This window comes from Gavialis gangeticus, unplaced genomic scaffold (genome assembly GCF_001723915.1).
Source record: "Gavialis gangeticus isolate Ggan-Ray unplaced genomic scaffold, GavGan_comp1, whole genome shotgun sequence".
NCBI classification, from domain to species: domain Eukaryota; kingdom Metazoa; phylum Chordata; order Crocodylia; family Gavialidae; genus Gavialis; species Gavialis gangeticus.
Genome location: NW_017728964.1, coordinates 12,148,688 through 12,162,431, shown reverse-complemented (window position 1 = coordinate 12,162,431; position 13,744 = coordinate 12,148,688). Strand labels below are relative to the sequence as shown.

General features: G+C 46.0%; 1 protein-coding gene across 1 annotated transcript in view; it reads right to left on the bottom strand.

Annotated features, from left to right (window-relative positions):
* Positions 1-5,015: 5,015 nt before the first annotated feature.
* The window catches only part of JMJD6 (arginine demethylase and lysine hydroxylase), an 18,832-nt gene continuing 10,103 nt past the window's right edge, over positions 5,016-13,744 (bottom strand). Inside the window, exons 4-7 of the mRNA XM_019502980.1 lie at positions 12,076-12,211; positions 10,778-10,916; positions 9,970-10,097; positions 5,016-8,303 (exon numbers count right to left, since the gene is read on the bottom strand). Of these exons, the coding sequence (XP_019358525.1) occupies positions 8,267-8,303; positions 9,970-10,097; positions 10,778-10,916; positions 12,076-12,211 (440 nt within the window). The 3' untranslated portion in view covers positions 5,016-8,266. The remainder of the gene's footprint in view (positions 8,304-9,969; positions 10,098-10,777; positions 10,917-12,075; positions 12,212-13,744) is intronic.

Genomic DNA, 13,744 nt, shown 5'->3' with positions numbered 1-13,744 from the left:
AGAGAAACCAGGCTCACCAGCAGACCATGACCCTTCCTCTGTGCCCAACCCCTGTCAGCAGGAGATCCCTGGGGTTCACAGTAGGGTCCAGGCTTTGTGAATACGCAGAGCCTAGGGTGGATTTCACATAGCATGTTGTAACACCCAAATGCAAGAAGTCCTGGCAACACAACCCTCCTCCTCCCACATCACAATCATCTCAGTTGGGGAACGGGTGGGAGAGAATGGGGTGAGGTTCACATTTCACAGCCCAAAGCCAAGTCCCGCAGGGAGTCCTTGCAGAGATCTTTTGCATGGCAAAAAAAAGTCTTAAAATATCCCTGGAACAGTTCCTGGGTTGTGGGCTGAGTCAGCATCAGCCAGGGCAGTGGCAGCAGGCAGGGTCCAGGGTTCTCATTGCAGTGCTGTGGGTCTGCTAGTACAAGCTCCAAGCCGGTGGGTGGTGGATGGTTCAGTGGCTGCCTTGGGCAACTCAAGAGCCTCAGCAGGGATGGCTTGCAACCATGATGGGAGCGATGCCCAGAGCCTCTAAATGCCTGTGTGTATCACCATGGGGCTTTCCCTGCACTCCTTTGGCAATGGAGTCAACCGTGTTCTTCACTGATTCCCAGTCATTAAGTGGCAGGTGCTGGAACTGCAGATGCTCTGTCAGACAGCACCTCCTGCTGAAAGGGAGCTCTCTTCTTTCCCCAAAGCAGGCTTGACCTCTCCAAGAGGCTAGGTTGGCAGGCAGGACCATCTCCTCCAGCAACAGGAGATCATTTTCGGAGGGGTTTCCCCCAGCTGCCCTAAACTGCTTCTGTCTTCAGCATTGTACTCTTCAGTGCACAGTGACACTGAGCTGGGAGATGACCCGGAAGAAGAAAGTGTCCTGTAAAATTAGGGGAGACACTGGAGAGAATCCCCAGCGTGGGCACTGACCACGAGAGCTGGCTACCACCCTCTTCCCATCCCCACCACTTAGGAAGCAACAGCTGTGAGCAGACCAGGTAGAAACCTACTGAGGGAGAGGCCCCTCCCATGAACTAGAAAGTAATTGTGGCCCTGTAAGCCCTGGGCCAGGTTTTGGGAGGGTAAGGGGACCCATCACCCTTCCCTGTCGCCCGGGGCACCTAGGCATGGGGACTTACCATCTAAGGGCCTGGGAGCAAGAGTGAAGAGGCTCCTGGAATGGGATGCCGAGACATGTAGGGAGTTCACTGGTTTATCTTAGCATCACAAAGGTTTAACCAAGGGTGCTTGTCTCCCTGCTGTCATCTTACGGTCAGCACCTGCTCAGAGCGGAGCTCCCATGGCAGTAGGTATGGAGGTCCCAAGGCCACAACCAGAGACTGCAGTACAGACTTGCCTGATGGAGGAGGAGGAGGAAGAAGAGAAGAAGATGCAGCAAGGAGATGCCAGCTGGCCTCAAGGTGGTTATCAGAAAAGAAGGCTGGAGATGATGCGTGAAGACCAGGGTAGAGTGTCATCACCAAGACCCGCATGCTGACATGGTGAGGCAGGGCGCTCCCGCCCCCCAGCCCTAGACCAGTACTAGCCTCAGCAGGGTCCAGGGTACCAGGGCAGTTTCTGCCAGTGTCCCATGTAAGGTTTCATGAGCTGGGGAGGAGCAGGAACACATGGTCCCCAAGTAGCAGAAAGGCAGTTACTACCTTGACCTCAGTGCTGGGAACCCTGCAAAGATACTCTCCCTGCCATGTCCTCAGGGGCATAAGATAGGAGTTTCCAAAGACCCTTGAGTTGCGGACCTTCCCTAAGCAGCCAGTTGGACTGGGTGTAAGCTATGCTTGGTGCTCCATCTTACCCTGAAACATGATGGAGAAAAGGCCTGGTGGTTCATGAAATGAGTTGCAGTGGTCAGGACACAGGATGGCAACATAAATACCACCAGTGGCCTCCATGCTGTTTGGAAAGCCCATGAGGGCAACCTGACGACCTGCAGGCTAGCAAGGTAGAGGAACACAGTGCCAGCACGCTCTGGATTGTGTGGCACCTCCTGCATGGCCAGTCCCACTGTGGACTTGCCCATGCCAAAGTGGTTGGTGACAGTCCAGAGTTTGTTGGGGACTGACTGCCAACTTCCAGACAGTGATGGCCACTCTTGTCCTAGTGGCTTGCTACTGAAGCAACAGAGCCAGCTTGGCACCAATCTCTATGAAACTTGTCCTCAGGTTCTGCCATCACTGCTCTTCATCCCACATCCCCAGGACAATATGCTCCCACCAGTCACTGCTCATCTGAGCCCAGAAGTACCAGTATGCAGTGTACAGCTGGCCCCCCAGAGGGCCATTCTCTGTAGTATCATCCTCAGGCACATTGGTGTCAGCAGGGAAGAGGGTAATGCATCTCAAGGAAGTGCCTTGCTGGGGCCTCAGTTAGGGTGCTCTGCACTGCCATGGCATTGGCCATCAGCTGGCAAATGAGCTGGAAGAAGGTGCCAAGTACGCCTAGGTAAGCTACGGGATCTGCTTTGAGCAGGACAGAAAGGACAGCATCTGGTGCTGCTTAACCAAGGACTGCAGGGCAAGGAGAGGGGAGGCATTCACTTCTGGCTCCCCTGGGTGACAGCCTAACTGAAAAGTCCTCCCTGAAACTGGGTGGGCCTGCACTGGCCATGAGCCCCCAGCACAAGCTGGGGGTGTGGACAGGGACAGTTTCTCAGCCTCAAGTCCAAAAGGCATGCTGGGATCTCTGCTCTCCAGCCATCTTGCTATCCAGCTTAAGCACAGCATAGAGGCTGAGACATTTTGAAGTGCTTCAGATGGAAAGGGTCTGTACATCCATACCATGCCAAAGTGCTCCAAGTTGGAGCAGGATTTGAAACATTTCCAAAGAGTCTGGTGTAGACTACAATAGGCCTTAAGTTGCTTAATATAGATATAGTATAGTATTTACTTTACTTGCATTCATCTGACTAAAGGTTGGGTAAGAGAAGACGAGGCACAGGAAACCATCAGGTTAAAGGACATCACAAGGTGCGAGCTATTTCAGAAAATTAAAGAAATACGGAATGGAAAAAGACTAGGTTAAAGGTCTCCCTAAGATCTCTTAAAGCACACTTAAGTAGTTAAATAAGGCTAAGTTTAAGCAAGATATAGCATATATCGGGGATGAGAGGCTCTGAATATTCATTAGGAACACTTTGTATTATTTTACCTTATTTAGTAAGCTTTTTTTTTTTTTTTTGGCCAAGCCATAAAGTATAAAAATCTAGGTTCATCTTGGAATTTTTGCTCTTCAGCCCTGAACTACAGTCCTTGCTGAATAACACATCTACAGATAAATTAAGATAAGAATTCTTTTAAAACTTAATTTGAAACCTAGGTAAGAAGGACCTTTCCCTAACAGACTTGGACACCTCTTAGAGACTGTTAAGACTTTAGGGCTTGTAAGTTTTAAGATACAATTGCTTTCAAATATTGTTAAGATTGTTATGCCCTATTATACACATGCATTCTATAAATGTTAACCATTTGCTTCATATGCCTCATCTATCCTGTTCAGTCATTTATCTCTTTTCTGTATTTTGTTATTGGATTTGCTATTAAAAATGTAGATATTCTTATTTAATTTTGGTGGGACTGGCTTTTCAAACCTTTCTTAGATCTCCAAAATACATCAGAGGGTCAACACTGATAAATGAAAGGAATTCTAAACTGCCCAGGGATGGATGGAATAGGGCAATGGCAGTTCTCCCAGGGAGGGAAACTAGACACGGTCACCCCTTTGGCAAACTCAAAGGCTGAAAACTAGAATGCCAGGCTATGAATACTACTTCTACCACAGCTCAGCAAATATCCAAACCGCGCAGCTTAATGCCAGCAAAAATCTCCAACTTCATCAGCCATTCACTCTCCCAAAGACAGCATGCTAGGGATAGGGATTTTGTTCAAGTTTTGCTGCTACTGGGCTCCAGCCAGTTTTATGGCTAAATGAGAGTAATTGCAAATCTCTTGCACAAGAAGAGCTCGTAAGACGGATACAGAATTGAGAGCCTGTTTTTCCAAATCAATCCTCTGGGGGGTGGTGTGGAAGAGGAGCAAAACTGAGAACAGATCAAGGCTTAAGCGTAAGCCAGTAACAGTCCGGCCGGCTGCCACAAATCCATTCACCCTTCAGACCCTCTTTTCTTTCATTCCTGGAGGTTTTGCAGATGCTCCAGGCTGACTGCTGAAAAGTGCTGCGTGTGAACCTGCCATTCCGCAAACTTTGGTTTCATTCACAGCCCACGCACAAAAGATACAAAATACATTAACAAGTCCCAGTGTCCCTGTGCTCTCCATAAAAACTAACTCAATTTAATGCAGAAAGTGTGTGCATGTGTCTACATGCACACAGTTTGATCCTTTCCTGATCATTCTCTCCACTGCATGTCTTATTTATCATAATTCTTCTCATTAAAAATAAGTATTTCTTTTAAAAACATCTTGAGCCTTAAATTTGCATAAGGAAAAAACCCCACCATTGAATGGTAGAAGGACGATGCACTCTGGAAGTTATATCCTTGTAAATGTGTCTTTATTCATTAACGAGCCAGAAAATGTGAACATCTTAAATGCAAAAGGAGCCTATGGTAGAAGGAATATGGCATCTTGGTTTCAGCTCAAGCTCCAAACTGGATGATGGGAGTCCTCTCACCAGGTCCTAAGATAAAGCTGAGCCCTGGTGTGCAACAAGAGATGAGCACAGGAGAGGGCAAGTTGCCTACAACATACTTTGCTCCTTCCTCTGCCATCAATACCAGCTGCAAGCTCATAACAAGCCCTAGATAAGGTTCTATTCATGGCCCCAGCAACAAAATTTGTGCTGTTCATTTCCAAAACTGATAGCCTCCAACAGTCCTGTGTTTGGGATAGAAAATACTGGAGATCTCACACTTTTTCCATATGCTACTAGTAAAAAAGAGCTCCCCCCTGGTCACTGGCATAACTAAGCCTGCTAACACAGATGTACCCCATGCTTTTTTTTTTCTCCATGTGTCTAGAGGGGGAATACAGATCAGGGACAAAACAAGGTAATGCAAAATAATTGATTTTATTTAAAATAAAAAGCAAACACAATCAATCATCCAAATAAAACAATTAAGAGCATTCCAGCTCTGCTGGATGAAGGGATAAGAGCAGCTAATGCAGGGCTGGGGTGGCAGTGACTGGCCAATGGAGCAGTGGACTCCATTTCCCTCCCGACCCTCGAGGAAAACAGGGAGCTCTCACCTGGAGTCTAACCTCTTTCCTCACAATGGTGGAGGATACAGGGAGGAAAAAGGACCTACATGGAACATGACAGATGCTGATGTCTCTAGTAAGCAGCTGAGGAGACTTGAAGTAATTCAGAACACAAATTGGCATTAGTCTACTGAAGGGCAAGAGGAGAGGAAGGGAAGCCAGCACTTCCTTCCAGAGAGCCACTAGCTCCCACTGTGCCTTGTGTACAGAACAGACACCAAGAAACATGCACCTGTTAACAAACAGGATCTGCAGAGAGGGGCTTGATAAGATGGTTACCCACCAGTCTCTCCAGCTTGCAGCAGGGGTAGAGGAGACTTGGAATATGATCTGTTCTGTCAGACTGGGATAGGAAAGCACTGCCTGATCTGAGAAATTTCTCCTCTCTGGTCACAGTATGTAAAACAGTAAAACCAGGATTATAATAATCCAGCAGTTTCAAGTGACCTTCTATATGGAACAGGAGTTAGTGCCCATTTGAAAAGCAGTTTCTATCTTAAAATAGGCTGGGATCCTTCAACAGTCCTGTCATTTTCAACAACTTTTGCATAAGAATCTTTGGGTCTTACAGACATTAGCTACACATAGCCTCACAACACCCCTGTGAGGTAGGTCTTCTCTCCTTTTTATAGGTAGAACCCAGAGGTGGACAGCTAGGCCAGGGTAACATGTCAATGGAAGAGCATAATGTAGATCCCAGGAGTCCTGACTCCCAGACTACTACAGGCTGCCTGAGCAGAGACACTGAGCTTCAGATGAGAAAATACATGGATCAGGGAAGCTGGTTTATAGTTGCTGATTTCACCTGCCCTGTAGCTAGCATCAAATGTCACAGCATGGGCCAGTCAACAGAAGGCCCCACATCCATGTTGATTCCTTTTATTTTCACTTCATTCAACAGTCTGTAGACAAAGGGGTAAGCACCCTGCCCTCTGGATCTTCAGATTATGCTACTGTTAGAACAGGTGGAGCTTCCTTGGCACTGGGAGGCAGGTTGGCTTCTCCACCTCTTAGCATTATCATAATGGCAGAGCTGTACCCACGCTGTCAAAGGGAACAGCTAGCTGCAGCTTCTGCCAACTCTTCATGCACTAACCACTAGCCTGGCATGGTGGACAGGCAGAGCTGCCCAAGGCACAGCACAGAGACCTTGCTGACCCAGGCTGCCCTCACCTTTAGCACCAAGCTTGCCCACACTGAATGCCCATATTGTTTCTCAAGAGGCAGCAGCTGAAGCTTGCTTCATCTGATGAAGATTAGATGCACCAGGTAGACTCCAGGGGTCAATCTGCTGGGCACAATACTGGCATCTGGGCGAAGGGTGCTGGAAGTCTTGACACCTTATAGAATCAGCTGGTCTCAAGGAAGGGACCTCCTTCACATGGCTGCTCAACATGTAGTGTTGTCACCAGCACGACCCTTGGATTTTGCTCAGCAATGTGTCAATGAGCCACCACTCTGTGCTCCTCTGACAAGTGACAGACACATAGGTGGTTTGGAAACAAGGGTCTGTACTAATGACAAAGACAAGCTGGCTTCACTCTTACAATATGCTGCAACCTGGTCTCCCAAAGAGGGAAGGGGAAATCACAGAGGAATGGACATTAAAAACCAACATGCAGGCTTCCACTTAATCCAACCCAGACAGAAATCACAGTTAAGGATGACAATCTGCCTCTAGCTGGACATTGCTGCATGACTCTAACAGTCCATTTCCTCTTCAAGCTCTCCCTTCCAAACAGCAGGATGGAAACAAAGCTGGTTTGTCATCTGCTAGGGCTCAGGAAGGAGCAAACACAAACAGCCAGGGCTTGGGTATGTTGTTCTTGATAGATGAGTATTTCTCCCTGGCACAGCAAATCTCCACCCTGGCAAGGACAAGGCTACGGGAAAGCTTTTAGTGCACAGGCCCTTGGTAAACAGCAATCCCAACAGATCCCCTGGGGAGGAGAGCTGCCCCCAACATAATACAATGGCAACTGGGCAAACCCAAGCATCCCATTGTACTTGTAGAAGTTTAAGACAAAATAGTTCTTCCCCTCACCTGTTGCTTCTAGAGATGGCAACACTTACTGTAGGCAGCTTCCAACCTTAAAGAGCTTAGATAGGGGGAACAGCACTGGTTTTATTCATCCCCCAGTTCTGTAACTGCTTGTTACTTAAAGCCCAACATACACAGTCACCATCAAAAAGTCTGCATGCGTCAGTAACAAACACCACCATCAATATCCCCCTGGACCTAAGGGGGTTTGGTAACTGTTAACAGATCATGGCCTTTCCATGGCTTTTACCTGCAACAAACCACTTGACTCACTCAAGCCCCAGTGTCATGACAAGGTGCTAGTGCATCTTGTTATATTCGCTATGGGAGCTACTAAGCATAAGTGAATTGCTGCCGGTTAAAGATGTCACATCTTAGAAACCTTTCAGGCTGGTTTAGGTGCTGTGTACACAGAGAAAGGTGCTTCTCAGGGGCAGTCGTTGCCACAGTTGAAGTCCTCCCCTATGCTTAGGGTCTGTAGAGCTGTCGCCCTTTCCAGTGCTCTGGTACAAGATCCGCTGGATATCTACGTAGGACAGAAGCGCTGCATCCCTCTCAAGTGTATGCAGGACAACATGTAAACATATGACAGTGTCAGAGCAAGGCAGGTGCCTGGGTTCACCTGCTGGTTTTAAAAAGAAACAGTTCTTTAAAAGCTCATCTCTTCCACTTCCTTGCGGACCCTGTGAGCCGTCAGACACGTGGCACGTCCTTACCAAAAGCTGGGTTTATCCTCTGATCATTTAGTGCATTGATCTGGGGGGCACAGAAGCAGACTAAGCATTGCACAGTAGAGTTGGGGAATGTCCTCCCCCACAAGTTAGCAAGGGGTGAACCTCAGATAGCATGGAACAGAAGAGAAAAGTGTGGTTCAGAGAGGAGCAGTGAGAACTTAAAAACAGTTCAGGAGGAGACAGGAGCTGAAATGGGTGAAACAGATCTGGCTGACTGCCAGTGGAGCTCCGAGCAGCAGCTGCCTCTAGACGGGTCTTGTTATCTCTCAAGGGTAAGTGCGGCCTCCACAAGATTCCCTAATCCTGTCAAGAGAAGTACAACTGCCTGTCAGGACTAAGACACTTCCTGGAGCATCAGGATGCAAGGCTGCAGCATGCTGGTTAGTTTCTTCAAGGAACTGCAACATGCCTGGCAAAAAATCTTAGATACAATTCTGCTTATACCACCTGTTCTCCTCAACACAACCACAAATAACAGCTCTGCCAGCACCCTCTAGGAGACAGCAGAAAGAACAAGCAGAACACTGGCCACGAGGTAGGAAAGCAGTGGGAGGAGCACCTAGGGAAGAGGTGGTCTTGGACGAGGTACTCCTACTATAAGTGCAAGAGATTACATAAAGTGTCTGGATCCTTCAGGAAGATGGATCTCTGCGATACAACTTGTGTTTCTGAGAAAGTTAAGAAACCAGAATCTGTGCTGAGGTTGTCTGAGCTGCTCCTTCCCACTCTGAGGTCCCAAGTGGCCTGGAATTGTGGATGTCATCATGAATAGGATAGCTTAACCTCAGGTGGGAAATTAGTAGCCAGTGACTATAAAATATTTAAGGCTGGCTTCCATTTTTACTTCAAATGCACACGGCTTATGAGCAACTCCCATGAGAATGCTCCATTACTGGAAGCTAGACAGTAGTATGTAAACTGAACAAATTTGGTGCAGAGCACTGCCTGGAAATCTGATGCATCAGGCATATTACAGCCAGGTAAGCCTTGTGCCTCTTTCAGCTGGCTAGGCTTTCATTCAGTAGAGTATTGAAACTATGACATATCAGAAGCACCCCGAGATCTGTGACAACTTAGAGGACACACAAATGAATGGGAGGAGCCTGCAGCACAGAGCATCTGAGTGTGCTTAACTTAGTAATTTTTGCCCAAGAAATTCAGTAGTTTCTAAATCAAGCACTTTGGAGGGTTTACTACCAAGCCACTCTGCAATGTTCACATATTGCCAAGTATGGGAGAAAGACCTTCCTTCCCAGTAAGTTTTCACCAAATGAGTTATACTCCCATGTAATTAAAGTGTTTCTTCCCACCCCACCCTTCCAGCCAGCTAGGAGCTTAGCCTTGGGCAGCACTATTTTTGGAAAACTCATTAGCAAGCCTTTGGAATGACAGTTATAATTAGCCATTTTAAAGGGTAACCTGGGTGGGGGGGCAGGATTGAAGTTATCCAGGCAACAGTGGAAAAGGAGAAGCTACCTGCACAGTTGTTGGAAGCCTTTCAGGTTGGACAGGTGTTCGAGGCTGGGTCCTTCTGGTCCTTGGCCGGTTTACCACACACTTGTGCTCCTCACTGAGCACGTGACCAGATTGTTCCCTTCCCCCCACAACCTGCCATGCTATTTCCACAGCCACCCTTGCCAAACACAGCATTTCTACTAAAATAAATGGTTGGGAAGAAGTTATAAAATTGTTTATTAAATAAGGTAAAATTTTTCCTTGGCACTTTTTTCTTTTTTAAAAAAAGAGCAACCTGGCTGCCAGATTGGGGAAGACCAAGAGTTATTAGATTTGGATAAGGAAGGGGAGAAGGGACAGCACCTGTGACAAGCTGTTTCACATTCTAGGCAGTCTCCTTCTCCTCTATTCCTCTCTCCTCCATCGGGATGGGTCAGCCTGACCTAACCCTGCCAGATTCACCTTACAGTGTCTTTTGTTTGGAAAAAAGAAACAGCTGCCAACGCCTGGTCACCTGGAGGAGCTGCGTTCTTTGCTCACACAATCATCTTGAGAGGTTGTGTCACCATTACCCATCATGCTGCAGGTTCTTCTCTTTTTCCTCCGATGCATCATCCCCTCTGTCTCAGACCCAGAATCACACTAAGCATGGAGAAAAACCAAACAGAAGGGTAAGCCAAAAGCACAGAAATCCACCATTTCTTTGGTTATTAAAACAGCAGAACTTACATAGATCCCAGCTATGCTGATACAGTTGCCATGAGGCTTGAGGGGAAAACAGGTGCTATTTTAGCATAATTAGACAAGAGATCAAAAATTAGGAACTATGACCCCTTGGTTGATTCCCAAAGCTAACTGCTGACCCGCAGTCAAACACTTAGACTAAGATTTTTAGATGCCCAGCTGGTCACATAATGACTACCCATTCCCAGAGAACAAGTGTCCAGCGCTTCCTGAAGAGTCATTTTAAAAGTGTTTTATGTTGCGCACCTACAAGTTAGCCCATTTTAAAAATCTTGGATTTACTTTCTGCCATGGCAGGAGGACAGGCAGAGAAGAGAGATCAGAGTAAACAGCTTCACTTTGGAACTGGGAGTGGGGACCCTTCACGCAAGGTTGAAACTGAGGGCGTTTTTCATAGTTCAGGACTGAACTTTGGAGCCTAAAGTTTCACTTACATTAATGATACCACCTTACAAAGAATGGTAAAATTCAGGGCTTTTATGCACGCAACTTCTACAACTCCAATTCATGGCCAATAAGCTGCCGAGAAGTATAATATAGTCACAGAATAAGAGTTATGTGCTGTGGCAAATCCTTACCTCTGAATCAGAGTCCGAGGAGCTGGAGCTAGAGGAACTGGAAGAGTCACTGGAGCTATCAGAAGCAATACCTGTAGATTCTTGTAGGTCAACTGAATCAGCTAACACTGCCAGCTCAGGATGCTCTTGCTTTAGAATCCTAAGCAAAACCAAACTTCATGATTAGCATTTCAATATCACCTCTGAATGAAAATCAATGTCTGTGCTTTTATCAGTGCAGACTGGTTGCAAGTTACAACTGAAGTAGAAACAGGGGGACAGAATCATCTGGCATTGTGGAACCTTCCTGAGACAGGACCCAAGCTATAGCTATGGGGTTATTTAGACAGGCTCCAGAAATATTTTCTGAGAATATTATTGGCATTAAAGAGCTGTAAATGCTTAAGTCTTCTTTAAGAGAACAAATTATTCATTAAAGTAAATTGTGTTTCTCTTCAGAAGCTATTGTGCTTCTGGATACCATGACAACTGAGAAGCAGGTCCTTAAAACCAGATACTAGATATGGGCACTGGATAGCTTTAGGAATCAGTCATTGCATAATTAGTCTGGCACTTCTGGAAAGGGTATCTGAATGGATTCAGATTAACAGCAACCTAGATATTGCCACCTGATGACTATTTAGCAATCTAAGTGAAATAAGTTGGTTGTCAGCACTTCCCATTACAGCAGCGTCTATAGCTACAGTCATTATTGTGTCCTTGTTGGCAGCCTCTGCAAAGAGATCAAGGTCATAACAGGGACAAAGAACAAGGCACATTCATTGTTGTGCCGACAGATAAGGGTTGGTAAGAATACCCTCTCCATGTGGGAGGACTGCCAACACCTCTCACCAGTAGTAACTGCCCTCTGAATACTTGGAGGATGAGTTAGATAAAAATGCAGAGGCAGCGAGCTCTCTTCAAGCAAGCCATTTCAATATGGTTCACAAAATTCTCAGACTGCACTCCTGGAGTTCACGCATTGCTTGACCTCAAGTCAGCCAGACGAGATCGTAGGAACCACAGAAAAGTAGGGCTCAAAGGGACCTCCCAAGATCATCTAATTTAGATCTGAAACCATACGTTGTAAACTTTTCCAGGAAGCAAGACTTAGCCACCAACTTAACTTAGTGCCCTTTGCAATAAGATGCTACTGTAAAAGCAGGACAGTTTAGAAAACATGGGTTTAAAAATGACAGCATATTTTCCTCATCTTAAGGTGGGTATGTTTTTTCCAGTCAACCCAACTCCAGTCATCCCTTTCACAGGGAGGAAGGTGGATATAAGATATAAGAACAAAAAATTCCTGCAGCCCTTACCTGTACCATTTCCTTGAGAGTTTGGGCCTCCCCCTTACTGTCTTGTGCCATACCACAGGGAAATTGGTACAGCTGGCAAAGTTCTGTGTGATGGCAATGGTTGTGTCAAGATTGAGAACCACATGCCACCAGCCACCTACAAATGCAAATCAAGAGATCACTGTCAGCTACGCAATCTGAAAAAGCAGTTAAAAGGCAGCATAAAGTATTTAGATGTTCCAACCTCTCCTCACTCTCACTACTGTAGCATCAGATATTTTTATATTTCGGGATGTGTAACAGTACTATTCCCCCCATTTCATTCAGGGCAACAGAGGCATAAAGAAGCAAGGAATTTACGCAAGGCTACAGGAAGACTGTGTCAGGGAAGGGAACTCAGCCAAGCTCTGGGCCTGGACAAATGGATGCAGATTGTGGCATAATTTCAATCAGTTGCATATAAACTGCACTAGGATCAGGAACAAACATACATGCAGCTATCCCAGGGTACTCGCATGCAGTACTGACCTACAACTGCCTTCAGCAAATGATTTCCCCAGGAGTGATGCAGACAGACAGCACCTACCCCTGTTGTTTCTAGAGTTGTAAACAAATCTGAGGTAGTTCTCTGACAAAGTTATCCCATGTTAATGGATTTACATCAGCTATCTGCATCCCCCAATCAATGTAAACATGTTTTCTGTCTCTGCCCCATCTCCCACGTCTCAAACTAATGTCCTTAACTTCCTTCTTTCCCAAATACAGAAACAACAGACCCCCTTTTAAGAAGTCGTATGTTCCCATAAAGAATGTTTTTTAAGTCTCTGCCCCAAGCTCTTGACCCACCAAGCGTTAAGTTTCCTAAACCTAACAGACCAAGCAGTCTTCTGTACACTGCTGGGCCTTTTTGCTAGATCTTATTCCAGAATGTCTACCTACCCTTCCCCTGCCCATACATAAACTACTGTAACAGAAGATTGCACCTCTCTTTACCTCAGTACAAAAGTCTGATGTTAAGTGACAGACCTTTCCAGTTCACAAAGACTCCCAATGAAGATGTAATTTGACAGTGACATTTTTGAACCTATGGCTGCTAGCGGCTCACGTAACAGGAAGCACCACTATGACCCAGATCCCACTATCAGATTGTAGGTCAGCTTTCACCCTTGTTTAGCAAGTTTTTACAATCATATTTTAAACATTGTTATGTTTTTATGATCTAGCTGAAAACCCATTAAAAATACCACACACATACAGAATAGAATTAGGCATTATAATTAAAACAAGAAAACCCCAAACAAACTGACGGCTACCGAGCCTTCTTAATCAAAGATACACTGCAGAGTACCACAACAATCACAAGATACTTTTCAAGCACGAAGCTACTCCAGATTTTTGCCAGAGAAACAAACAAGTATAAAAGAAGGAGACAGACAACTTGCTGCGTGATGCTGGGCAAGTCATAGCTAAATCTGACACTACAAGTCAGCCAAAAACTCTCCTGCTCTGTTAACTGTGTTCCCCTGCTAAATTACAGGGCTGTATGCTCACATCCCATACCACAAAATGGAAGTGCCCTTTTTTAATTTCTACTCCTAATTTTGCTTTTAATGGTCAAAGTCATGGAAACAAGAAAGCAGCTGGTATCTGTCAGTACCTTTTCATTGTTCTTTCCTCACAGCTGAAGTCT